This window comes from Cebidichthys violaceus, unplaced genomic scaffold (genome assembly GCF_023349555.1).
Source record: "Cebidichthys violaceus isolate CVI_PGR_0920_01 unplaced genomic scaffold, fCebVio1.0.p SCAF_30, whole genome shotgun sequence".
NCBI classification, from domain to species: domain Eukaryota; kingdom Metazoa; phylum Chordata; class Actinopteri; order Perciformes; family Stichaeidae; genus Cebidichthys; species Cebidichthys violaceus.
In genome coordinates this window covers 2,777,023-2,804,366 of record NW_027176484.1, presented here as the reverse complement: position 1 = coordinate 2,804,366, position 27,344 = coordinate 2,777,023, and the positions used below count along the sequence as shown (strand labels likewise).

General features: G+C 40.6%; 1 protein-coding gene across 1 annotated transcript in view; it reads right to left on the bottom strand.

Moving 5' to 3' along the window:
- The window catches only part of LOC137882146 (integrin alpha-11-like), a 46,620-nt gene continuing 19,276 nt past the window's right edge, over positions 1-27,344 (bottom strand). Inside the window, 26 exon segments of the mRNA XM_068724291.1 lie at positions 1-1,250; positions 2,340-2,453; positions 3,370-3,465; positions 3,660-3,770; positions 3,860-3,943; positions 5,028-5,141; positions 5,248-5,338; positions 5,526-5,609; positions 5,744-5,820; positions 9,994-10,092; positions 11,152-11,362; positions 11,464-11,549; positions 11,705-11,815; positions 12,364-12,503; positions 14,267-14,433; positions 14,654-14,784; positions 15,843-16,046; positions 19,333-19,476; positions 20,791-20,939; positions 21,826-21,970; positions 24,730-24,800; positions 25,463-25,628; positions 26,126-26,270; positions 26,364-26,512; positions 26,777-26,904; positions 27,034-27,148. Of these exon segments, the coding sequence (XP_068580392.1) occupies positions 1,173-1,250; positions 2,340-2,453; positions 3,370-3,465; positions 3,660-3,770; positions 3,860-3,943; positions 5,028-5,141; positions 5,248-5,338; positions 5,526-5,609; positions 5,744-5,820; positions 9,994-10,092; positions 11,152-11,362; positions 11,464-11,549; positions 11,705-11,815; positions 12,364-12,503; positions 14,267-14,433; positions 14,654-14,784; positions 15,843-16,046; positions 19,333-19,476; positions 20,791-20,939; positions 21,826-21,970; positions 24,730-24,800; positions 25,463-25,628; positions 26,126-26,270; positions 26,364-26,512; positions 26,777-26,904; positions 27,034-27,148 (3,210 nt within the window). The 3' untranslated portion in view covers positions 1-1,172.

Genomic DNA, 27,344 nt, shown 5'->3' with positions numbered 1-27,344 from the left:
TACAGCTCTTCACACCTCGTCAAACAGGACAAACTGACATTCGTTGGTGTCACCAGGAGGGTGCTGACATACTGGAAGCAATGTGCATTTGCTGGACTCATCTTTATGGCATCTGATTGTGATTTAGTTCCAGCTCCTCATGAGAATTGCTTTGTTGAAATCCATGTTGCCTGCAGTATTTTCTGCACATCCTTTTGCGCTGATGCAGTGCATGTTAAAAGGCATGCAACGTCTTGTAACTGGGTCAGTGACACAAAGCCTTGTTGCTTAACTTATAAAGTAATGCCATAAACCATTATAATATTTGAAAGGGTATAAAAAGGTACTTGACTATTTACAAAATTCAAGTTAATTTTGTACAAAAGTGCATCAAATGTTTAATGTTTTCCAGGATGAAAATATTAAAAGAAAAGAAGTGAACTCTTGAGAGCGGATGCAGGTTAAGAAGATTCTCCGCTGTAGAAAACGATCAAGAAACGTCTCTGTGAGTTAAACATTATGAATCTTCTTTGTACTCTGGCAACTTTAGTTCAGTTTTGCTTTCTCATAAATTATTATGCAAGGGAGCTGAACATGTCGCAGATAAAATCTTTTAAACATCGAATTCAATATACAGTATAGTAACTTTACATTTGTGGTAGCATTTTGGGTGGCAAATCACCCTTGAGGTTTTTCACGTGTTTCAAAATTGACCATAAGAGTTAAATAAATACACATCAGGAAGAGACAGAAGAGTGATTGGCTAACGCTCGCCTCGAGGGCAAATTGTGGTCGGAAATTCTTGGGACAGATCATTCGAAAGCTCGCTCTATTCTTCTTTTCAAACGGACGAGAAAAAAAAGCACCGGGGCTCCGACCTGAAGCCAAGAAAACGAGAGCTCAAAGATCTGTGGAGGTACGACACGGAGGGCAAGTGAATACACAGACGAAGAAGGCCCTAATGTCGCAACAGTGCAGGAACGCTAAGTGAGTGTGACAGTGCTGACTCTGGGGGGTCAGGGGTCGTGGCGTGGGACAGATCCAGTGCACTGAATAAGCCTTGCTTCAGCGGCCATGCGGAGCTGTCTATGCGGTGCCACTGTGGTGTTGGGGAGCAGGGGGGAGGTGGGTTGGTCCCTGAGTGTCGGGTCCCCTGTGGATAAAGGTGTCTGCTGGGGGGCCCTCAGCCTGCGTTACCGTTCTTCGGCCACTTTCCCGTTCGCCTCCTGCTCGTCCTCGTCTCTCCGCTTCTGCCTCCGGAAGAAGCCGATCTATCGAGAAGTTGGACGAGAGATTACGGGGAAGTTCATTGTTGAGCGTGGAATCAGTGCGTGTGATGAAATCATCTGGATTTAAGGTCCATTTAGCAGCTTCTTTTTCCTTCAACTGCACCTTACAATCTTCGCTCAGTGAATGGAACTGGTTCAGGTGTTGTTACCTGACCAGTGTTTCACACCTAGTTCATGTGATGACATACATTCCATGTGATGAGATGTAATCAGCAAAACATAAGTAAAGTCCCCTGTGTGGGTTTACCATGAGTGTTCAGGGCCTTTCAGTTTGTTCAATGTTGTTGATGCACTTTTCACTTATATATTTAACAAGAAATGTATTACATATAAAACTCATTGAAACACTTGAAAGACGAAACACAGCAAAAACAATACATCCTTGCTTTCCCTTAAAAGGGAATATGACTTGATTTTTGAATGAATGTATGTGACTTCTAAGTGTCAGGAGGCAGCGTCTTGTGAAGCATGATGTTTAGGCCGATGATCTTTGGTCACCCGGAGTTAGATTGTGTGTTTCAGTCAATGGCTCCTGTGTTGACCATGAATGTAAAGAAGCTGCCTTTGTTGATTGTTTGACCTCTTCCTTCAAAATAAGGTTCTACATAGCCTATAGTATAGCTGTACCATTATTTCTCCTCACATGGTTTAACTGTTTAATTCATCGTATTTTTTTTACTCTAGACATTCTGTCAAACCTTCTCTTCAAAACACGATTTTATATTTAAAAATATAACTATCCTAAGCTATTCAAACACTGTTTAATACTGACATTTTGTGATAGCCTCTTTATAATATCACCGTCACCAGATTTTACCTTTTTATGTTTCAATACAGCCGTAATTTCATTCTCTACCACAGGGTGGCAGCATAGCCCTACACTGTGACTATGGTTCAGGTTTTAACACTATGACTATGAGGACTTCAGATAACTTCAGGAGAGCAAAATTAATTTTGGTAATTGGAAAAAACAACAGCTCTGAGGCACACATGTTCGTTGGATATCTCAACTAGTATACAGTAGGTGTTAATGTAATCAGTCTCTCATAACTGCGTTATATGATGACTTACCTTCCATAGAGCGAGACTGAGCAGGGCTAACAATAAGAGTCCTCCCAGCGTGCTACCAATGATGATCCAGTTCGAGATTCTGTAATCGCCCTCCTTCCTGATCTCCAATATTATCTGTGGACGACACCATATTTGAATCATTAGATCCATATCATTTTTTGAGAAACACACTGAACTCAGTCATGTCTTGTATAGTGTTATAATGCAGAGTTTATTTGTTTATCTTATACAAAAATGAAAATATATTGTACATACAGTAGGCATGAGTACCCCAGTGTAAATGTATGATAATCTGCAATGGTTACAGTCACTGAAGATGAAACAGCTTTGACATTCACCGGCAGTAATAATGCAGATATTATTATTATTTATTTATTATTCTGCACATGGACGCTCACTGGCTGAACGTGGGGGTATGTATTCAACATGAAACAAATATTTCAGAAATGTGATTGAAACAGTACTGAAAACTTTCTTTCTTTACATATTAAGTGTCAGAACCAGGTTTGCCATTAAATCCACTCCCCTTTTTACATCAACAATACATTTAGAGCTTGCATCAGCTCAAAGGAATCAGTATATTATGCTTACACAAGCATTATAGAGAGATACAGTCTGACAGTTTGTACTGGCCAATAGATGGCAGCAACGTTTAGTGTATGAGTCCAGACCGTTACATGTTGTGCCGCTGGTCCTTTCGGTCCCTAAGCACCACACAGCACGTGTGCTCTCCAATACCAACCTTTACTGTCTGATTCTTCACTGCTTCAGCTATGCAGAGCCACTGATATATTTTATACAGTAGTCACTGCAGCAACATATGCTCTTGTTTAGTGTTACAGGTATCATTTTAATAGTGTCAGTCCATGATCTCCTGAAGCACAAACTCCTGTATTCACACTTTGGATATGTTAACGATCAGCGAGGCTAAGTCTGAATTATCGAATTATGGTGCTATTATGAGGTCAGATTTAAGTCAGGTCAAAGCTGGGACAGAAGCAGTGTGCAGCATTAGTCTGTGTTGACTCACATGTCTGACAGGCCTCTCTTCGTGTAAAAACATGGGGCTGGAGGAGGGAAGCTCCACTGATGCACTGGTTCCCAGCTCCAGGATTTTAAACTTCAGCTGGAGAGGAAATCAAAACACGCTGCCAGTTTTCACAAACATACATATCACACAGCTGAAAGACAAAGCTGTCATCGCTTCAGAGTCAAAGCAGGATAACAGTGAGATAAACAGAGCATGCACGCAGCATGTGTGTTATCATAAAGCCGGGGATTTCCAACTTTATGCATGCGTGTTTTGGGTTTTATACTCACTGCGTGTAAGGTGTCTATTCGTAGCGCTCCTGTGATTCGAACTGCTATTTCTCTGTAGGAGGCCACATTGACGGTGCATTGGATCGGCAGAGTTAGAGTGTTGGACCGGTTCTGTGTGAAGAAACCAGACATCAGTCTTAAGTTGATGAAATGCAAAATAATGATTATGAGGGATTGATTTTGGTTGGTTTGTACTTTACCAAGCGGGAGAAGCGTGAAAGGTCCTCAGGTGACGCCCGGCTCTGTGCCACATGCTGAGGTGGTAAACAGTGTGACCCATCTCTCTGAGGAGGGACATGAGAGTAAAATCACCCGTTAGTACCGTTCAACCTTATGTCTGCAGAGAACGAGTGAAATAATATTGTGAGAAGTTGAGGTGAATTAGCATTAAACTACATCCAAGAATTAATAATGGAATACATACATACAGGACATTCAACACATACACACACACATACACACACACACACACACACACACACACACACACACACACACACACACACACACACACACACACACACGCACACTTAAAACAACCAAAAAAACCAACCAAAAAAACATATAAAACATTTTGAAACACTTGAAAGATGATACACAATAAAAAACATCCTTGTTTTCGTTAAAAGGAAGGATGACTTGACTTTTGAATATATATTTGTGACTTCTACATGTAAGAAGGCCGATACGCATGCATACATGCATACATGCATACATGCATACATCATTTGGAGGGTCTCTAAAATACATATTTGTCACTTGCAAATGAAGATGTCTTTTTAAAAGCTCAGGCTACTATGTAGAGCTGTAGTCATCATTCAAATTGAAAACGTTTTTCGTAAACAAATATCAATAGAAATACAATTTTCCACAGTAAATGTCACAGCCAACCAGAGCCACAACAGGTTCAGGTAGAGAGTCTGTTAGAGGACTAAATGGACCCTTTGGACAAAGTAGATCCAGGTCTTTTTTGAGAACCTGGATCAAAGCAGGACTCCGTCCCTCCTCTTCTGTGATACCAGGATGGCAACGACAAAAAGCCGAGCCAAGGTCTGTGTGTCGGGGTAAAGAGAGAGAGGCGAGTGTTGTGTGTGGATTCTGTTGCAGGTCACAGTTGTTGCGTGGTTGTTGTACGAGTGTCCTTATTGTTAACGCTGTTAGCCTTGGTGATGAGTGTGCTAAGCGTGTAGCCTACTGCCTCGTTGATCGTCTTGGCTTGTATTCATGTAATCCTCTATAGTGCGTATTGAGTGTGTGTAAGACTTCAGCATAACACTGGAGCACTAGGTAAGGGGGACCCCCCCCCCCAGTTGCCGTCAGATATTTCACTGACTGAGACTAACTCACTTTTTAAGGCTCCACACTCACCTGGTCAATATTGAAGTCAGATATCTGCAGGAGTTGGTTCCCATTTTTCGTCATTTCAGGGATCTCGATGTTCAGCTGCAGATCCTTTACTGGGAAGTAGCCAAGGTTCTGGATCTGAGAGACAACAAAAACAACGGGAAACAATGAAGAATATTTTGAAAGCAGCGTTTTTCCTGGACAGTCAATTAACAATGGTGATGACGATGCTCTTGGCCCTCACCTGGAAAGTGAAGTTGAAAGGAGGACCGATAACTCCCGGCTCCTCCAGTGACAGCTCTGATTTGATATCATATCGGGTCGGATCTGAATCCCTTTGAAACAGAAGAAGCACAAACAAGCATAATGTTGTCAAGTTGAACACATGACGGCAAAGTCCCCATATTCCTGCAACTTACACTCTGATTCAATGCCATTTGTGATAACACTATATCGCTTTGCTTCCACCCGAGAGCTTCAGCAGCAGGCTTTGTTTGGTAAGACATTCAGAAATTGACAAACCTAGTGAAGAGAAGGTCTCCCTCGTATTTCAGTGAGTAATAGATATCATTGAAATTATCAGCTGTGCTCATCTCCTCGCCATCGCTGTCGAGAGAACGGGATAAAAAATATTCAAAGAAACTTGATACATGTATGTGCGTTAATCATCGGTATCAGTAAGAGCAGTTCAGGTCAGACTTCTCTCCATGCAAACAGGAAATACAGTTAAAGGTTCACACCTTCTGGCCTCCAGGATAACCCTGACGTGCTCGAGGAAGACGGTCCGACTGAACTCAAACTCCAGACGAAACGATACCTGCAGAGGAGAAAATAAAGTTGAGAAGAATAAATCAGTTTTTACCAGGTTTGTCATCATACATTTTGACAACAAAAACTCCAAAAGCACAAGTCAGAGGCGTCTTTTGACTCCATATGCTACTGTTTACATCCTCGCCAACGACAAAGGCCCTGCATTATGGATTGAGGAGTAAAGCCTGCAATAACCTGCTGTAAGTACCGGGCTTTGACTCCAGGCAGCCGGCTGCACGGAGAGCCAGAGAATTTCCACTTAGTTGAGGACAATATAGTCAATATAAATCAACATACGTACTACGTACACACATACAACTACCACTGAGAGTCAGATTCAGGGCAAAATAAAAGCCCAGAGGCAGAAAAGAGAAGAGAGGAGACAGACAGAAACAGAGGAGATGGCTGGTGTGTAAGAAAATGTAAAAAGAGGAGAGGAGAGGAGGAAAGGAGAGGAGGAAAGGAGGGGATGATTGATTGGTAGCAGGCAGCAAACCGAGCTGACCATTGTTTACAGTCCTCCATGTCGTAATGAAATCCTGACGGACTCCGTCTGACCGAAGAGGAATGCATAAGGTTCACTGGCTTCCGTCCTCCATATAGTGTGACTCATCCTCGACAGACCACAGATAAAGAACATTCATACAAAAGTTAAGACCTATTTTCAGTGGTGGAAAACACATTTGCCAAAGTACCGTACTCAAATATGGTTTTGAGGTACTTTAAGTATTTCCATTTTCTGCTACTTTATACTTCTACTCAAAGGAAAATATTGTACTTTTTTCCCCCTCTACATTTATTTGACAACTGGAGTTACGAGAACCTTTGAGTTGAAGATTTGACATTAAACCTTATTGATGGTTCGCAACCTTTTCAGTTTGTGACCACTTACTAAAAAATGTTGGAGGCTCAGAGAGGTAACAAAGAAGCGGTACTTTACTTTTGAAATTTCAATTTGGCTGACAATACTTATGTACTTTTACTTCAGCAGGAATTTGAATGGGATACTTCTTCTTTTAATGTAGTATGTTCAACTGTTGTATTGATACCTTTACTGAAGCAAATGATCGAAATACTTCTTCCACCACCGCCTATTTTCATATAATCGCATCCTATTAGTGGAAAATGATCTCTTGTTTTTGTCTTTGTTGTGAATGACCTGGAAAAGAAACCATCTTTCTGTCCGTTTTCAAAATAATTGGATGAATCTATGTTGACGGTCGTTTAGAAGAAAGTTAGATGAAAACACAAAACACACACACACACACACACACACACACACACACACAAATTTAAAAATGCACAGACACACACATGCATGCAAGTAGTATGGGTTTGGAAGACTGTCCGTGGCTAGACGATGTTCGTGCGCCGGCATAGTTCACATGGAACATGGAAATTCAGACGGAGCATGAAGCTCCCCTTCCTCCTCTGGGCTGATGTAGTCCACCCACATCCCTGAGCCACAGTCACTGTCAATCGTCAAACAATTCATTTGCAGCAATAGTGTTCCTTGTCTCTGCGTACGCCCGCAAGACTCAGTTGTCACCAGCAGTGTATGATCTGTAGCCCTCACTCTGCTGCCGCGGTAGTAAAGTTTACAGTACATGCTTGTTTTACGCAGGTCAACACCAACCGGAAAAGTCAAAACAAGAGTGATAACTGGCTGTTTTTAAAAGCCCTGAGGTTCTTACTTTCCTTCATCTGAGCAGTGGTTTTGGGCAGGCTTGGCAGCAGCACCGGCGTACAATCAGCCTAGTTTAGCTCCGTGCCACATATTTAAAATGCTCCCGACCAAAGCCCATCAGCCTTGTGGCTCCGGAGGCTGTTCAGGCTGAAAGAGTGGGTATGAATCACTCAGTGAGTTTTAAAGGGTGACCAGAGTCCTCTTGGTTCAGTTGTTGGGGAGCGTTGCATGATATATTTTCGTTGCCCTAGGAGACTATTGTTTGTGATAATGGAGTCGTGGTTAGGACATTTCATGAACTCTTTAAATCACCTTCATTACTTCATTCCTACGGTATTTGTCCGCAGACTTTTGATCAGACATCAATGGAAAAGATGACTTAGGTATAATCCGCTCAATGTTCAAAAGCTTTTAATTGCACGGCGCGATGCGCCATCAGTGTCATCCCTATCAAAGTTAATTCAAACATCACCCTCTTAAAAATAAAACTAGATGCTCTGCTGTAAAACACACTGGAGTCTCATAAATATTGTTGACATTACAAGCCTGCGGAAAAGGCTTGAAACAGCAGAATTGAACGTGAGAATCAGTAACAGATGAAGACAAATCCTCTCAGTATCTTTTACTCAGACTCACCTGGTGCACCAGGTTAAAGTGGGGGGAAAATGATCTTACTGGCTGAAGGAGAAAGTGTTTTTTGTTCTATTTACCGTGTTGCTAAGATGAATCTTGATAAATCTTGTATAGAGGAAGACAGTGTTGCTTGACTGATTTTTGTGTCAAAATAAGAGACTTTACTTTAAGAAAATGCTTTCAGAAGGTGAACCGTCACTTTCACACAAGTGTGTGAGCAACAGGACTCACATATGTTCTCATTTCTCTTTATGTATTTTAGTTTCAATGAAAAAAGTGGAGGTTCGTTCTTGACCTTGTCAACACATAAATAATAAAATCTAAAGAGTCATCATGCCTGAATCATGGGAGATTCATGTGGCCTTAATAACTGTGGTCACAAGTGATCGCGTATAGTTTATTGTAAAATATCACATGACCAAAATTAGATAATGGGACGATACCATAGACTGTATATAAGAAGCGGACATAGTCACCGCCGCTTTGAAGGGTTTATATATTTATATATTTTTAAACATTCTATCAAGTTCAGGTATCGGAATTAGGAAGGATAACATGGTATCAGAACATCTCTACTAGCGATTGAGACTATCAACTCATGTTTACTGTGTTTACTGAGGTAATAAATCAAATGAGAAGTAGAGTCATTTTCTCATAGACTTCTATACAATCAGACTTCTTTTTGCAACTAGAGAAGTCGCCCCCTGCTGACTATTAGAAATAATGCAACTTTAAGGCACTTCCGCATTGGCTTCACTTTTCAGACCGGGAGGTTGCCGCCTTGTTGGAGGTTGCCAACTGAGCATGTTACATTCACTGAAGAAGGCTGTGGGTTATAGCCGAAAGCTCTGGAAAAAGCATGACATTTGTCACATAAAAATATATAGCTATAGTTAAAAAACAGTAAACACCTTCCCAGTCTGGAAGAACGTCGCTCAACATCGTAATGTGCTTTGTGGGGATCATCCGTTATGCATAGAACTGTCAATAATGTTGAGTCACAGGATGTAGATTAAAAAAAGGATGTTGATCTTAACCTCTAAGTGTTGTTTTGTCTTGATAAGCCACTGCAAGCTTTTTCCACTGATGTAATAATAAGGACATGTTTAAGATTGAATCTGTATTAAAGTTGCTCCCTACTCACATTTGTTGTAGTTCGACAGTTAAATAGAGATGGGAATGTTTAAGTTTCGACACTGTGGACTTTCATGTCAGAATTTAGAAAGTTTAGTTCACAAACCAGAACTAAACTGGGCTCTCCTGGTTGGCTTGTGGGTTTTACATTTACCAGCGTGGTCGGTCACGGCCGTCTAAAGACTGCAGCGTGTGTTTTGGGCGGCTGTGATCTAATGTGGCCCACGTTGGAAGCTTTTCATAACATTACGTGCGGGCTGTGAGGTTGCTCTGACGGGGGATACAGACATGGATCCAGATTTTTATCTCAGTCAAAAGTGCCACCATCTGAACTGAGTTTTATTAAATCTGGGAATCAGTATGAAAATGATTTTTTTTATGAATGGAAAAGACCAACTTTTACATCTGCTTTCCATTCAGTCAGATAAATACAGAAATAATGATTCTGCCGTAAAACACATGACTTTCCTGGACTTTAAACACCCAGGAACAAAATGTCAGATATAATACAAAGAATAAGTGCAAAACCTGCAAATCTGCCAATCCATCATTTTGATTCGACAACAGCGAAACACACACCAAGTGTTTTGTTAGGAGATTAGCAAACAGTCAATCCTAAACAGAGTCACAACTCCACAATGAAAGCACACTTTTTTTGGCAATTAAAAAAACAAACAACTGGTGGATTATTAAATAATGAATAATTTCATGGATTCAGAGTCTTACCTGAATTTTGGCCCTCATGAACGGAGCACTGACGTTGCAGATCTTCTCATTCCTCAGTTTGTCCTCAACGAAACATTCTATTTTGATGTCAGAGTTGTCCTGGATCAAAAATAATAACAGTTTTTGGTAACACTTTCTACCACGTCCATGTCATTAATGCATTATAAACATACTCATAATTCATTCAAATCTACAAATAGTGCTGTATATATAAGAAGATATATATATATATATATATATATATATATATATATATATATATATATATATATATATATATATATATATATAATAGTTATATAGTTATATAAATGCTTATTATTATAGTAATAAGCATTTATAAATATTTATAATGCTTTATATCAGTAAATGCTTTATAATAACACATTACAAAGCATTTTATAATGACTTATTAGTCAAATATCATAATAATACTTCATAATTGCTGGTCACTCAACAACATTTTCATTTTTGACATGATCAGTGTATTATTATTCTCATAGTTGTAAGACATTACAATTTCTATATTGCATTATAACGTGATTAACAGTTACTTTACAGGGTCATTGGGTGCTTTAAGTGAAGTGATGAAGTTCCTGATGTATAGGCAGATATAATACGTTAGGTTATTAGTCACTATAAGTGGTCATCTTTTGCTAAAATGTCACTGAGTGACCAGAAATGATGAAATATTATGATATCTATCTATCTATCTATCTATCTGTCTGTCTGTCTGTCTGTCTGTCTGTCTGTCTGTCTGTCTGTCTGTCTGTCTGTCTCTGTCTGTCTGTCTGTCTGTCTGTCTGTCTGTCTGTCTGTCTGTCTGTCTGTCTGTCTGTCTGTCTCTGTCTGTCTGTCTGTCTGTCTGTCTGTCTGTCTCTCTCTCTCTCTCTCTCTCTCTCTCTCTCTCTCTCTCTCTCTCTCTCTCTGTCTGTCTGTCTGTCTGTCTGTCTGTCTATCTATCTATCTATCTATCTATCTATCTATCTATCTATCTATCTATCTATCTATAAAGTGATTATAATTTGTTTGTTTGTTGTTAGATATATATAGTACTTAAATGCAGCATTTATCTCATCTCATTTGTTGGCTAAATCATACACACACTTATATAAATATAAATATTCTCATCATGAACCATGGCTGATGGTAATGCACCTTGACTATGAGGCTAGAGAAGCGTAGATTGGGGGTGTAGGTGATATTTAGGCGAGCGTTGTAGGCGTTCTCTCCTTTGTTCTCCAATCGGACATCCACCACCATCCTCCTCCTGTTTCCCTCCAGAACCCGCAGAGATCCCTCGCTCCCTCCTTCACTCACATGGCGGCAGAAAGCGCCACGAGACTGCACAGGCTGCGCACAGAACTGACTGGAAAGGCGGGGCGGGAAAGAAAAGTGGAATCATCAGTAACAGAGCAGCTGAGGATCAGTTTTACTTGGGCGCCTGCGTATTCCCATGTGTGAACCTACTTTCGGGTCATCAGGTCGGTCATGCTCTGCAGAGCCAGGTCAGGTATGCAGCGGTCGTCCTCGTCACAGCCGTTCCAGAAGGGCAGCTGGACAAAAAGACAAGCTTCCGTCAAGTCAAAGAAACTACTAATCCTTTCCTTTTGATTTCCTCCCATTTGACGGATTCAGATGACAATTCATGGGAGTGTCTTTCTAACAACTTGAAAGCAAAGAAAGGATAATCTGCAAGATTGTGTCTCACCTCAGTCCTCACAACAGTAGGCCAGCTGTCATCTAGAACTGGTCCTTGGGCTGGATCTTGTAGCCCCACTTGAGCAGCAAACACTATGGGCCGTGCGTAGTCTGTGGTCTCCTAATATAACACATTAAGTTGAAAAATGATCCTGTACATTTACTCATTTATCAAGCCACTTTATCTATGGCACCCAAAATATGTGTTTACACGAAAAGTTTACACAAATGTACAAGATGCAGAAATACTCAAAAGATATGATTTTAATCTCATTTGAATGTGCAGTGTGTGTGTGTGTGTGTGTTGGTGTTGACCAATGTGCTAGACCAAGATCAGTAATGACGTTTTAAGACTGACGGATGATTTGCTAAATTGCAACATGTTGAAGTTTGACTCTTTATATTTAAAGAAAAATCCAGTGATTCTGCCAGAACTGAATTCTTGTCAAAAAACAACATTTTAACTTCCACTTGATACTAAAACTACAGAATCCCATTTGTAAAATACATCTCACCTATTCTATGAACACTGGGATACATTAGTCCTAGTATGAGTTATCAATTTAGGACATTAACAAACAAACCAAATTAAACAAACAAATACATTTTAAAGCCAATCCTCTCATTGCTGTCTCATGAGACTGTAGTCACCGACATCATGGGCCTCACCATGACGTGGAAGTAGATGTGTTCGCAGGCCTCTTCTCCAGGGAAGATGGTCAGGTTTTGAGAGTGCATCTTGTTGGGGTTGTCCAGTATGGCCCGAGGATTGAAACGTCTTTCCGCAAAGGAGACATTATATTTGATCCCTGGTGGGTCATAGGAAGAGTTAAAAAATGACATTTCTCTGTGAAATCGTGAAAAGATCCGTTTCTATTTGTGTTAAAATGTTTCTAAGATAGACAGGCTTTGGTTTGTACTTGAGTTAGATGCAGACTAATTGACAAACGGCGGCATCAGGCTTTGGTAAATGACATCACTGACTCTGAACATCTGATGAATGTGTGACCAAGAATATACACAAATCCAAACCCTCTGACTTCAGTACCGAGTCGTTTCCAAGCCACATTGTTTAAACGGCTTTCCATTTATTGCATCGTGTTTTCACGGCATGAAGGAAACCTACTAAGGGTGAACTTGTGCGCTTGGGGTCAACTAGAGAATTAGAGAGAGGGATAAATCTTACACAAACACATTATGGACATAATGGACATTGAATTGGAAGCTTTTCTCCACTTTTCACCATATCAAAAATGACCATTATCAACTACTATATATTTTAAGTAAATAAGTTGGATGTGGCACTTCTTCATTTTAAAAATAGCTCTCCACAAAGCAACTTTCATCATCAGTATCTTACTTCAAATTCCCACAAAGGGCATCTTAAAAATAGTTACTTGAGTCTTTTCTCTCAAATACTGTAAATAGATATTTGCATAAATAAGATTAACTTGACTAGGATATAAAAAAAAATAGTTCTTTTTTTTTTTGCAATAGACCACAGCGAACTCACAAACAGCAGCACATCTGGCACGCATTACCATCCAGACACGACAAAGAGGGGGAAATTAAATAAACGTGTTCCACTGTAAGTAACCAGCAAAAACAAGATAAGTCCCTCTCTTCTTCCTCTATACCCTGTTTTGCCACGTCTTATAGATTTGATAAAGATGTCGCGGGGTCGAGAGGTTAACTCAGAACACGCTCCCCTGCACCTCTGCTTCCTCGCCCCCTTATACACAGTGAAACTGGACCCGGCCATCGTATCTCTTAAAACAAATTGCAGAGACACCCTGCGGTTACATGCAGGTGGGCTACTATCGGTGGCACCCGTCTGCAGGATTGAGTTGTCGCCACCACCACCACCACCACCACCAAACAATTAGAAACAACTCTCTTTTTGTAAGACGAATAAAACAGTGATTAACTTTCATTCCAACCACGTTCACACAATAAAAGCAACATTTGATAGCACCGGAGTGGTTCAGATATTCCCGTTTTTTGAAGGCAGCAGCATTAGCTTTGGCAGAGAGCAGCAGTGAGATCAGAATTTCTTACCGCTAGTAAAGAAACGCTTCGCTTTGGCACCGCTCTGAATGGAAGGAGCCATACCATCGCATATATTACAGGAAGCCGCTTGCTAAAAAGTCTATTGGAGTCAGGAGAACATGAAGTATATACACTGGGCCGTTTCTCACTGAAAGCCAGCCACGTTCCATCCTGTCATGTATCACCATCTAAACAACAGCTGAGCTATATTTCAAATACAGAACCAAAATATAAGTTTCTCTGATCAAGCAGAATGGTAAAAAAATGATCTGTTAAAAGTTTGACAATATCCAGAGATGCTGTCTCAGGAAACATATCTTTTTTTTCTTTTCTTCAGACTTTTGTTTTATCTATAGATTTGATAAGTTGTGCAACATGTAAAAAGGTCTGCTTCACCAATAGATTACATGTTTGTTTTTTTGAGCCTCTGGAAGATGCCAAACATCAGGCAAAGACAAGGGGAGGAACGGGGGGAGATTTACGGAAATGCTTCCACAGCCGTGGATTATTTTTGCTGGCTTACCAATTTCCTGTGTGGGAGGAATGGCTGTCCTGGCAGTGATGTTGAAACATACGATGGCTGACATACAGGTCACGTCTTTGCCACCCCTCTGACAGTCCTTCACAAAGATGTTGATCTTACTGGGCTCAAACCTGACAGTGGTATATATCCGGACAACGCTCTGTGACCTGCGAGGGCATACGAGTGTTTGAAAATATGATTCTTTCTGAAAGCCTACACAGAAATCTCTATTAGAGGGTTTTAACAGTAAAAGTAGCAGTGAGCAAATCATAGCAGTAGTAAGATGGACGTCTTTAAAGAAACTGACGAAAGGTATTTGGAGCTCGCCTCGTACTTTTTGCAGAAATAACTTCAATAGTAGTGTTATTTACTGGGTGAAATACTAACCAAAGGAGAACAGCAGCACCGAGGGAGCCTACTGCCAGGTCCACTAAACCGTCATTGTTCATGTCCATTGTGCCATGAATACTGCGGCCAAAGTACAGCAGGCCAGGAGCCAAATCTGCTGCTGCTATCCTCTGAGAAACAAACAAGGATCATAACAACACCAACCAAAGTGAACTATGTTGAGATTTCAGCCATTATTGGAACAGTCATGTGTACAAATAAACTGTGCAGTTACAAATACAGTATGCAGATTTAAAAAAAAAAAAAAGTAATTTACTCAAGAAAAACAAAAAAAAGCTTCTATTGTAAGCTCATCTCAATTATCAATGACAAAGTGCATAAAAAGTAATTTTATGAACAAAAAATCTTGAGGTCTATGTTTTTTTTGGGTATGTTTTCACCTATTTACTGCAAATACTTTACTTTCCATCACTACCAACCATTCTGTGAAGCATACTAAAGGATTAAATTGTTCACCGCAGAGCTTCCTGCCTCAGTTTAAATCAGTGTCGTCACTTACAGTCCGCTGCCTCAGATCAATATATTTTGCACTATTCTATTTGTAATTATTAGCAGTCATAATTTGTCCATCATCATTCTGCTGACTACTCGTGTTGTAACTCTGCTATGTTGTTCTTTCTGTACACATGACATCTATTGCACTTCTGTCCATCCTGGGAGAAGAACGTAGATTTCTTCCTTTTTCTTTCTCGGCGTTGAACAGTTTTTGGGGGGAGTTTTTCCTGTAACAATGTGAGGGTCCTGGGACAGAGGATGTCATATATGAACAGATTGTAAAGCCCTCTGAGGAAAATGTATGATTTTGGGCAATACAAAATAAATTGAATTGAATCAGTTTATCATGCCTGATTCTCCTGTCGTTTGCAGAGCCTGTCATTGTCCACCTGTCCAGTAGCTGCTCTCAGTGTGTTCCTGTAATCTACAGACACCTTTTCTCCACACCTCCCTGCACACCTGCCCCTCATTCCCTCATATTCATTTGTAACCCGTCTGTAGGCTCATGACTACTGCTGGCCCTCTTGTTCCTCGTCTGGTTTTATTTGCCCTTGTTTGAAAAACATATTCTATATGATTAACAGTAATATGTACATTAAAGTCAGTAGGCAAAAAAAGAAAAGCAAACACACTGACATTGTCTTTTAGCTGTTCTCTTTTTCACACCTCCTACCTGTTTGTATTTGCGTAGTATTCTGTTGTGCTGGCTGAAGAAAACATAAATGGCTCCTTTGTGGTCATCTTCCAGTGGGGCCCCCACCACCAAGTCATTGAAGCCATCGCCGTTCAGATCTGGCACCGGAGCGAGCGATGAGCCAAAGCGAGCATTCTGGCCCCCGTTGTGGATTTCCAAAGACCCCTCAAGGATGAAACGGTTCTGAAGGATGAAGGGAAACATAATGATTCTTGCTGCGATCAGAGTGAATTGTTTTTCCCACTTCAATAATAACTCAAGGCAATCTCCCCTTAAGGGAAAGCTTTGACTCTATATATCAGCTTTTGTATTGATGTTGATTAATAGACATTAGCTTTATTGGGCAAGTCCCACAGCAGGAGGTCTGTCTGCACATCCCAAAATAATCAACTGCAACAAACAAGGTCAGTGAACAAAAAGATTTTTAAACCACAACACAAGATGGAAAAAAATACTTTCATGTATTTCCAGAGTTTGACTCTCCTCCCAGACAGACATGTATATGAGTAACTGGCCAAATGCAGCATCATTAGACATATGTTCTTTAAACATAAAAAACAGCCCTGAGTGTTATTTATTAAACTATCTACACAACACCTCATTTTGTTCAGCTTATCACTTGCTCCCTTCAGGTCACTTCCCAAAATCCACTGTGAAGACAACAGCAGTGTGCATCTTAGACCGATGACTTTGGCCATAGACGAGATAGTTCACGGAGGCTGAGGTGTTTATTTCTCAACCTCAGCCAGAAAATTCAAGCAAAAACTGAAAACCCACTTTTTCTGGTGTAGCTATCAGTTTCTGTTAAGACTCCCCATGTTCCACAGCCAAGATCTACCTCACTGTCTGCGAATAAATCAATATTATTGAGCAAGTCACTCACTGCATCTTATGTTAAAAACGCTTAATTATCAGAATCAGCTTTATTTGGACAAGTATGAATGTTGCTAAAAGGCATTTGACTTTTGCACCTCTCTGAATGTATTTACACAGACAATAACATCTAGGTAAAAGGACAATAGAGCCGGTCAGAAAAAGGAAAATAATAGTCTAAAACATCTTATTATGAGTCAAGTGTATATACATGTAAGTATATACATGTAAAGATGTCTCTCTACTGTAAATAATGTCTGTAGGATTCATCTGTTTTGGGGTTAATGTTACAGGCAACTAGAAAGCCTGGAAAATGACACCCAGCATGTAAACATTCTGATGCATAAACAACACACAGAAAGCCTTGCCAGGACACATGTTGTTTCTGTAATGTGGATATATATACACTGATACAAGCTGGGGAGGACAAAAGCTTTATTGGAAACAAAAGCTTATGCCAAAAGGACATTTTTCAGAATAGCATATATGGTAAAGAAATTCTGTATGTCTCCTCTAGTGGGCGGATCCTTGCCTTCTGGCAGAGTTTATGTCAAAGGGCTGATCCGTTCTTTAAATGATCTCTCAGATGTCTCATAACAAGACCAAAGAAGAGATTGTTGTCCTCTCTGTCCTCAATCCAGCTGGGTTTGTTGTTTCAATTATCTCAAAACCATCTTTAGTCAACTAATCATGTTGGAATTTATACACAAATAAAGTAACAAAAGAGTTTCTTTTTCTAATCTTTCATCTCACCAAACGAAAGATAACGTTTGGATCAGCTTCTGTGTTTTCCACATAATCCTTTAATTCTGCCTTTTTGAACTCGAATATCTAAAACATCTGGCAACAAAAAAGTGAGGAATTTTACCTCTTGATCGTAAAAAGAACGGCGTATAGCTTGAGTGTATTTATTTGAAGTTCTATTCTTAGCGAGTGTAAAGTCAGATGGAAAATGCCCATGCCTTTGAAAGCAACTACCCGGCAGGACTAATAAAAAAAACGAACAAATACTCCATTCCATCAGTGGCCATGCATATCATTGGTCCACTTGGCATCTCAGCTCATAATGTATTTTTGGGGTCGGCAGACGAAACGTGAGATCACTTGTTATTTCTGTTGAATAAATGGTAAGGGAGATGATTTAGGAAGGTAGCTTTTACTTCTCCGCTACCTGATGTGTGCATGCGTGACAAAGAGGGAGATTGATGGAGAAATGGGGGGAAAATATATTCAGCAGTGTTTAAATTCGAAACATATGGTTTGTGAGGAGGCCATGAAGGGTCACAACCAGTGTGTGAGCTCAGGAGTACATTTTGCATCAGAATGGAATTTTATTTTTGACCAGCTGCCAGACTTTGGGCGACTTCATCTAGCTCTGGACTTGTAGTTATCATCCTTTAAGTTTTGATCAGAGGCAGCTCAGTATAATTGTGCTATCGTGTACCACACATACACTTCTGATAAGTCAAGACATCCTGCTCATATAGTGTTTATTAAATGAAGAAGAAACAATGAAAATATGTACAGTTGATTAAACAAGGCAAGAGTCTACAGCCATGCTGGCGACTCTGTGATGCTGTAGGATCAGAAGATGATCCATGGTAAAAATATTGGTTTTATAGCCGCTTCAACATTTCATCATCTCTCATTTCATGAGCTTTTTACAGTAATGCACACTTATTCTACTGAGGTGCTGCCCTGCAGGCAGACATGAGAAACACTTCCTTTCTTTGCTGAGATATTTCCGTCTGGACCAGCATTGCCATATAAAGCCATGCCGCTAGCATGGCAAAAAGTCGTTAGTAGCAAATATGCTCAGAGCCAATGAAAATGTTTTTTTTTTTTTTTTTTTTTAAAGTCAAGTCTGCGTGATCACATTGTGGATGTGTAATATTCACTGTAACCACACAGACACATTTTTGAACCAGGGTGTCCTTTAAATAGTTTTCCAGAACAATATCACCGTGAAGCATCTACAGCCACCACCTGGATCAACCACATCATTATTATTGCTGTCCTGGTGTTGACAGACAGTTTTTTAAAAGAGGGATTTCTCTCTGTTGGTGTTTTGTTTCTTCACTGTTAAGCTTGGCCTGCCACCTGTGATGTGGTTTGGGCCAGACCAGCTATTGAAATGCCTCTTCCATGCCTGCTCAATAGATTCAGAAACAGCTGAAGACATGTATTATTCCAATGAGCAGATCTGGAGCACCGGGGAAATTTCCTTCTATTAAAGAAAGTTCTCGCCTCCAAATGGATTGCTGGAAATGGTTTTAGAAGGGGCAGAATACTTTCCTATTGAGTTAATTCTGCGCATCTATTAAAATCTGCACACTGGCATGGAAGCATTTGATCTGCACATTTGATCTGGACAAGGTCGTGTGTCAAATGTCTGCCTGCAGCATGTCAGTGCGCTAACTGTGGAGCTGGAATGCAACAGAGTCTGGGTTGTAAAGTGTTACCTGACACCTCCGGTGAGGCAGAAATGACTGGGAATGTCTGAAGTTTGAACAGGTGTTGACCCAATTCTGTGTTTGTGTCAGAAATTGATTCATGTGTCTCTGCATGTGTTCAAGTTTTCAGAGTTTATACCCACCAGTTCTGTTACTCTGTAGATATAGACCTTTCCCTTCTCCAAGCCTCCACTGAAGAACATGGGCGCTGCCACCAAAAGGTTGTCAGTAATGCCGTCTCCATCAATATCCACAGGTGCAATCTCGCTGCCGTAGTACGAGCCGATCTGAAAGAGACGGATGTGTAGATCTTTATTATTCATCAGTTTGAATCCCTCAAAAGCGTTCACTCAACAGGTGTTTATATGCTCTGAAATTCTTGGATTCTCCTCCACTGTTTGTTGATCCACATGTTGTTTTCTGATTTACTGATGATCTGGAGTTGCTTATGAACTTGAATATTGAAAGCAAATGGGGGTCTGCGTTGTGTCAAAGTGGTCGGAGTCGTAATGATTTTGTAGATGCTCAGACTGTGAGAGCTTTTCGGAGGGAGGCTGAATCAGTCACTGGAATGGATGGAACATCATCTATTGGCTTTCAGATCAGAAACATCTGCCTTTTAAAAAGCTCTTTGCTCAAGAGTTGTGAGATCCAGAATGTTTTCTGCAAAAAAACATCTGCTGTTCTGGTTGAGCTGTTGCTGACAAGGTACAATGTAAGCTGCTGCGGCCTGTGAAGGGTTGCCAGTTATGAGTGTAGCGGACATTAACACACAGAGCCACATCCCTTTGAACTGATAATTATTTTTAAACTGAATTTGATCGTGGGATTAAATCCCAACAGATGATTTGATGCACGCTTAAAAGTCCTAAAATGAAACATCAGCAATACTTATTTATAGCACCAAATCAAACTTTATTGGTAATAGAGATTTACACATTCAGTGAATGTGTCTTCATGCCAACTTGCACCATCAGCACAGTATGTCTGGACTGTAGTTGTTGAGCAGTCATTTTATTGAGGTTGAATTTCGAATAAAATTCCTTTTGGTTATTGGCCTTTTTCTCTGGAAAATACTGCATGTCAAGATGATTTTTTCGACCATTTTGTCTTATTTTATATGTTCATTGATTGGAAAAGTTGAAAATACAGAATAAACTGGGTACTAAAATGACAAAAACAGAGAGAGAGAAGATCTACCCCCAAATCTGGCTGAATTAATGTACTACACTGCCAGTTGCAATTCTGGTTTTGATGTATTTTAGGCTCTCCAGGTCTGTGTTCCCCCAGAGTTTTGCACCGACTTGCTATTTATTTCACCAAAGTTCACCTAAGTTGACACACATTTGTTTGCCCCCGCAGCAACTCCATTTGAAAGAGGTTACTGTACAATCACATTAATCCAAAAAGGAGCAATAAAGACTCATAAAGACTGAGCTGCTCTTTAATAACGGTACTACAAGCAGAGTTTTATAACAATGTTTCATGACATGCCTTGTTGCACTGCGGCATTCTTTCAAAGAAGACATCAGGAGAACATCAGTGTACAACTGATGTAGTCCTAAAATCAAGTATAGGTGAAGTGCTGGTGGCTACACTACCTGCTGGCCTTTGAGAGAGTGCAGGATGGTGAGGTTGCCCGAGTTCTTCAGAGTGAAGATGATGACTTTGCCCGTGTGGTTGAATCGTGGAGCTCCCGCTACGAGGAGACGACCGTTTCTGGCCGACACCACAGACGTCACGGTATAACCTGGTTATGTAAAACACACACAATAATTCTGCCTCAGTTCACAGGCAACAACCTTCTGAAGTACGTAGATTTGGAGACCAAATCAACCCAAGATATTACTTGTGATGTTAGTAATTACATTTTTCTTCCATTGACTGTGGATCTGTAAATGAAGTAAGTTGATTGTTTCATAGTCAAATTGTAATAAAGACTACCGGCACTATGTTTTGTTCCACTGTTTGAGTGCACTGAGAGTGATTGAGCCTGACCTTCAGCTTTAATTTCATAGCAGTGATCTGCATGACTCGAGAAAAAATAGTAAAACTCAGCAACTTGAGGAGTTGAAGCTAAGTGAGCTGCATTCAGTTACGCAGGACTGGATGTTCTGGTTTCTCAGGTTTCTCAGATTTCTTCCTCTATTTCATCTTTTCCCACTAAAAATTCCACTCACTCCCCGTATACTTTTCCACCTTCATCTCACATCTTCATACCCTCTTTCTTTTTTTTTCTCCCTGCCTTTCCGAAATTATGCTTCCACCTCATATTACTATTGAGTCTAGAATGGCGTCCATTGGCAGCCTGGTGGATAAGCTCAGAGAAAAACCACTGATGATAAAAGCAGAGATCTGTGGTGCTGGAGTGAGATGGGGTTGGATATAATGAGAAGTACTAGGGCAATGGGTACACTTAATAGAGATGGGTTGCAGCTAATATAGTTAATGTTAAACCCACAGGTCTTCTACCAGGGCAGGACGAAATACAAGTAGAAATACAAGACTGGTGTTAGAAACATTGTTCGAAGCGTATCCTTCATTGTCGCTGCATTTCTTTTCACATTATAGACACCCATCACAACCCAGTCGTGATTTTTCCGCTCCATTAAACTCATTTCTAGGGTGCTACTTACCCAAGTAGGCACCGTGGTTTTTGAGCTCTTCAGGGAACTCCTGTGTGTAAGAGGACTTGGGAGGGACCACCTTCCCCTGTCGCGTTTCCTTCAGCACTGCTCCGTTCCAATCGTAAGCGCCGACTGCACCGACCAGAATCCCGTCCTGCACGGAAGGGGGAATTGTTTTTCAGCCACTGCCTGCGCTGCACATGTTTGCAACATGGTAATTACTGTATATGTTCATGGAACTTAACCACTGTTTTGGAGCACACCCTGTGTGTTTGGCTGACCTTAGCGAAACGTAATCTTGGTAACAATGATAAACACGAGGCAGGTTCTCATTACATTTGTGGATACTTGAATATGAAGGAAATCAAATTAAATGCAACCCTCCTTCTCTTTCCCGCAGTACATCAGACCACTGCAGATGTTGCTACAACAAGAACATGTTGATGCATAAAGAAACTAATGGCTCTTCTCAAGGTTATTTTCTTTTTTACTCAGATTCTACACTGGAGAAATCCAAATTTCTCTTTCTATAGCAGCTTACCGGCCCATTTCCATATGAAGAAACTTTGTACCAAACTTTCATTTCTTTGGATTATGAAGAACATAACAAAATCTTTTAATCTTTATTTTTCACATTAAGTATACAGCTTTGGTCTACTCCATTTTCCCAGTTTTTATCTCATTTTTCCCCTTTGAGATACAATATAAATCTCTCCCAGCTTACACATATCATACGAGTTACTTATCCATGACTCATTTTGTTGTTTATTCTTTTGGTTTATCTATTATTGTCTTTCGCAATCACAACCATACTCGAATGTAACCAGGCAAATGTCTTGTGCTTGGTTGGGAATGAAGGATAACACAATAACACAAACATGTTACCCACAACTTCTACAATTTCAGTCGTGGTCAACGCTAGCTTGGCTCGGCAGCACATTAGTATGGCTTACCAGCACGCAAGCTAACAAGGTAGTGTGTATCATCCAGTTGTTGGACTGCAACTAACGAATAGTTTCATTATTGATTAATCGTTAGTATATTTTAACTTTAACTTTTTGGTCTATAAATTCTCAGAAATAAATTGGGAAATCTGTCCATCCCAAGTCCAAGGTAACGTCTTTAAATGTCTTGTATTGCCGGTCCAAAACCAAAAGATTTTAAAAACAGAGAAAATCATATTTCATAACCATGACAAATCTTCCACTGAAACTCCCAAGGATCCAACCCCGTATTTCCTCCTATTGCTTAAGTTGGAGCATAGCTATAAAAAGGTTTTGCCACAAAGCAAAAAATGAATGAAAACTTGAAGTCTGCTCAGCTATATCTGTATTTAAAACTACTGGTGGAAATGAACTCACGACAGCTATACAACATCAACAATCACGGAAGCTACAGTGGAAAGTTTTCGCACAATCACAAACCACAGTGTGCAAAGAAAGTAAGTCTGCTTTAAAGTCCATTATCAAATCCCTGCTAAATCTTGATCAGTGTGCAATTAACTGCAGACGCAAGGAGGGATTTTCTATCTTCCATGGTTCACCCTGCATTGTATCACTGACACTGTAATTATAGGGTTGCTCAGCTTAATGAGCTATGTTTTTTTTTTTTTTTTACCTCACACAATATGCCGACAAAACATTTTCCAGTGTTTGAGCATATGCTGGAAGGCAGAATTGTGTGCTTACCGCGCTCGCACTACGTCACTCTCTTGACAGCAGCTTTACGCCAATGTGGTTGTCTGTTTTGGTCAAATTGGTCTCCATGGCAAATGAATGAAACCCCAAAACAGTTCAACCCAATAAACCAGTGACCTATTTCAACTGCAGTTGCATGTAGTGTAGCCAGGATGTCAACTCTTCATTGCATTGGAGGGGGCCAGATTTGTGGTTGTACATAAACATACAGAAGTGTATAGAGAGTACACTTTATACCAGCTCAACAAACATGTGATGTACAGTATATTCTACATTGTGTTAAATACAGAAATCTGTTCACCAAATGTCACAGATATTTTTGTTTAGTTACAGTTAACGAAAAACAAACAGCAGACAGAGAAACTGCAACGTACTGCATGCTGATGCATGAAACGTCTATATGGATATGAATATGACATAAGCAGCCTTCAGAGTTGGCACATGTCACATTTAGCAAAACCATCTGGGCTTTTTAGGAGTGGTTTTCTCCTTTGCAGAGCCGACATTCTTTCCAATAAGTTATCCTACTCTCAACACTCAGGTTGGTGCTGTCGAGCATCTCTGGAATCTGGCCTTGTAGACCGAATTTCCAGCAATTCTTACCACCCAGCTGCAAATTCTGCTCTGTATTTATTTTTTATCCTGAATGGGATATGTTTTTTCCTCCCTTGACTAATCACACTGTGAAGAGGAACTGGAAAATCAATGTAGTTGCATCAACAAATGTCTGGACGGAGCCAGGAATGGAAATCAATGAATTGGTATGAACAGCCGGTACAGTAGAGGATGTGTCTTATCTCCGTCCTCCTCCACCTGCGTCACCTTTTAAAGCCAGCACACCTGCGACTATCTGCTTTCAGATTCTATTAAAACCTCAGCGGAAAAACAACCCATCCTGCAGCTGAACCGTCTCAATCGTGCCTCAGCTTCTCACCAGTATGTTTCCCCTGGGAACAAGTGGTGTCTTATTACCCATCACCGCACAGTTGAAGTTGAAGTGGAAAAAGGCCTGTCTTTTCTGTCTGGGGCTCCTAAATCAGGACGACCTAAACCTCTGGGTCCACACAGCACGCACCTCAGAGGGGGGGGGGACTGGAAAGTGATAAATGGCAGGTTGTGGGGAGGAGTAACGAAGTGCCAGAAATTGAGACAATGTGTGCTGTTCTCCACGTTAACAGATGATATGAGGCGACGTGGTAGAAGAAGTCAGACTCACCTCAACGTTGTGTGCGGAAAATCCAGCCTGAGACATCTGGAGGCCAAACGCTGTCCCATTCTTACTGGTTCCTGTGTAAACAAGTCAGTCTTTTACAGTTCTGAACCGCTGCAGCAGCTCAGAAATTTCAGCTGCAAACCACAGTCAAAACCCTAGAAGAGCCGTTGCAGTGAAGTTTCAATGTGGACGTTTCACGTGTAAGAGATTTTTCAGGTACTTTGTTTGAGCATTCCCACAGCAATAATGATTACGTTCATGGCTGATTAATCTCTTAATCCCATTAATTGTTTATAAAAAATAAGAAAACGATTTTCCCCGAGGTTGAAGATAAAGGTGAGTTCATTGAATTATTGAATTAAAAAAGTTAGAAAACAGAGAAAATCAGAAAATCCTTACATTTCAGAAGCTGGGAACTGCCAATGTTTGGCATTTTTGCTTGATAAATAACTTAATAACCTGATATCAGAACTGTTGGCCAGCCTGTTTCTGTAAAATGTATGAATGCATCATAGGTGTCTCACTTTATCCAAGGTTTATCTACTTTATGTAAGTTTGTATCGTTCCACAGAGAAACATCACATCCTTTGTGGTTTTTAATTATGCGTAGTCCTAAGAACTTGCACTGCAACACTGAACACACTTAGTTTTTGAAGAGGAATACCCTTATTATGAGTTGCTTTGGACAAAAATGTCTCACAAATGAAATGTAGCTCTAATGAATTCTTTGCAAAACCTTCCAAACTGAAGATGCGTTCCCCAAGTGCGTCCACAATATCCTTCAGTGCCGACTCGTCTGTCACATTGAAGAAGTGCTTGTCATCTGGGTCGCTGGCGATGTACTTGATCTCATTGAGGAAGGCCTCAGGGTTGATTCCACGACGGTTGTAGTAGCCAAGGACCTGTGAAGGTAAGATTGAGTAATCTTTCAGTACATGAATGAAGAACTTGAACGTCAACCAGCTGAATTGGTCTGTCACATTTTAAAAGCCCTACAACAGGCTAACAATAGCGCTCTTTGAGAAGGTTTCAGGTGATTTAGGTTCTCTATAACACTGCCAGTGCTGTCTCCGGTCGGTTTTCGACCAAATTGCTCCAGTGGATGGAATCGAGTGTGCCATTGACTGCACCAGCAACAACTCAAACCAAAGAAGCATGTGGTTTGGAAGAGATCATTTACTCCTTTAACTGCACTTCCACTGCGCTTGTACAGTATTTTAATCTCTCCAGGTGCTTGAGTGTTTTTGGCTCCATCCTTCAATGAACTCCATGAGCTCATTATGTTCATGGTGTTTTTTAAATGGAGCACTGGAAATGTATTAGCCTTCACAAAACTAAGTTAAAACTCATAAAGTGTAAGCCATCCAGCCCAGGTAAATAATAGGTCTAACAGACTCACAGCGATGGCATAACGGGTGATGCCATCCTTCTCACTGTCCTCGATGGCCTGCTGGAGATCAGCACTGTCATGCGACTCTCCGTCGGTTATCACAATCATCACCTTCTTGGCGCCGCGTCGACCTCCTTGTTTGAAAGCTTGAGAGCTGTGAGAACACGTTTGATGCGTTCAGTGAAACAAATCACAGATTGAAGTTAAGTAGTGTTGCTACGGGAGATACTGTAGGGAGATACTGTACCGAGCTACGTTGATGCCCAGAGCCGTGTTGGTCTCCTCCCCACCTCGTTGGTTGATGCTGCGCGCTCTTTTCACCACTTCCTCAACAGATTTGTAGTCGCTGAGCTTGAATTCATGGACCACCTTCTCACCATACTGAACAACTCCAACCTGTCCCAAGAGACACATTAACCTATCACAATGAATAAGTGCTCTGTCTTCTTGCAGTTATCTAAAGGATTAATTGTCTTCCGTTATAGTTTTACGAAAAACTAACTTTCATGAACATATCACAGGCACAATAAACCTGAGACAGAATTAGCTCGGATAAAGAAAAGACTTTTGTATAAATTAAGTCCACTACTTGAAAGTATCCAACATGAACATTACCAATATATCTTATCTTCTTGTAGCGTTCCTTCCTCTCTTACACACCTGTATTTGACCTGGTCCAACATAGAACTTCTGAAGAATGTTGATGAGAAAAGCCTGCACTTCGTACCAGGGGTAGATGGAGTTTGAGCCATCCAGAACGATCACTATGTCCATATAGGTCTCGCATCCTGAAACGCATTTAAAGACCCGATCATGAGAGAACACGGACGTTCATAAATAAGGGAAATAATCATCTGCTGTGACGAAGAACTGTCCATGAACGTTTGTCAAACAGGAAAAAATACTTTTGGACTCACTCTGAAAGGCAGGCGCAATCGTCCTGGAGAACTTGAAGCTTGCGTTCACTCTGGAGCATATGCCAGTGCTGTAGTAAGAGCTGCCGCACTCATAGGACCATAGCGGCCCACAGGCCTGAAACATAAAAGAAAGCATTTACACAAGAAACATTATGAACCACAGAATATTACAGAACGTTAGCTCATGCTTTCAAAGACCTTCCGTAGGGAGAGCTGCAGTACAACCGTGCAATCAAAAGACAATCTTGTGAGATTCTTTTTTCCATTTTCACTATTGCTATTTCATTAAATGCGGTCTTACTTACTCAAAA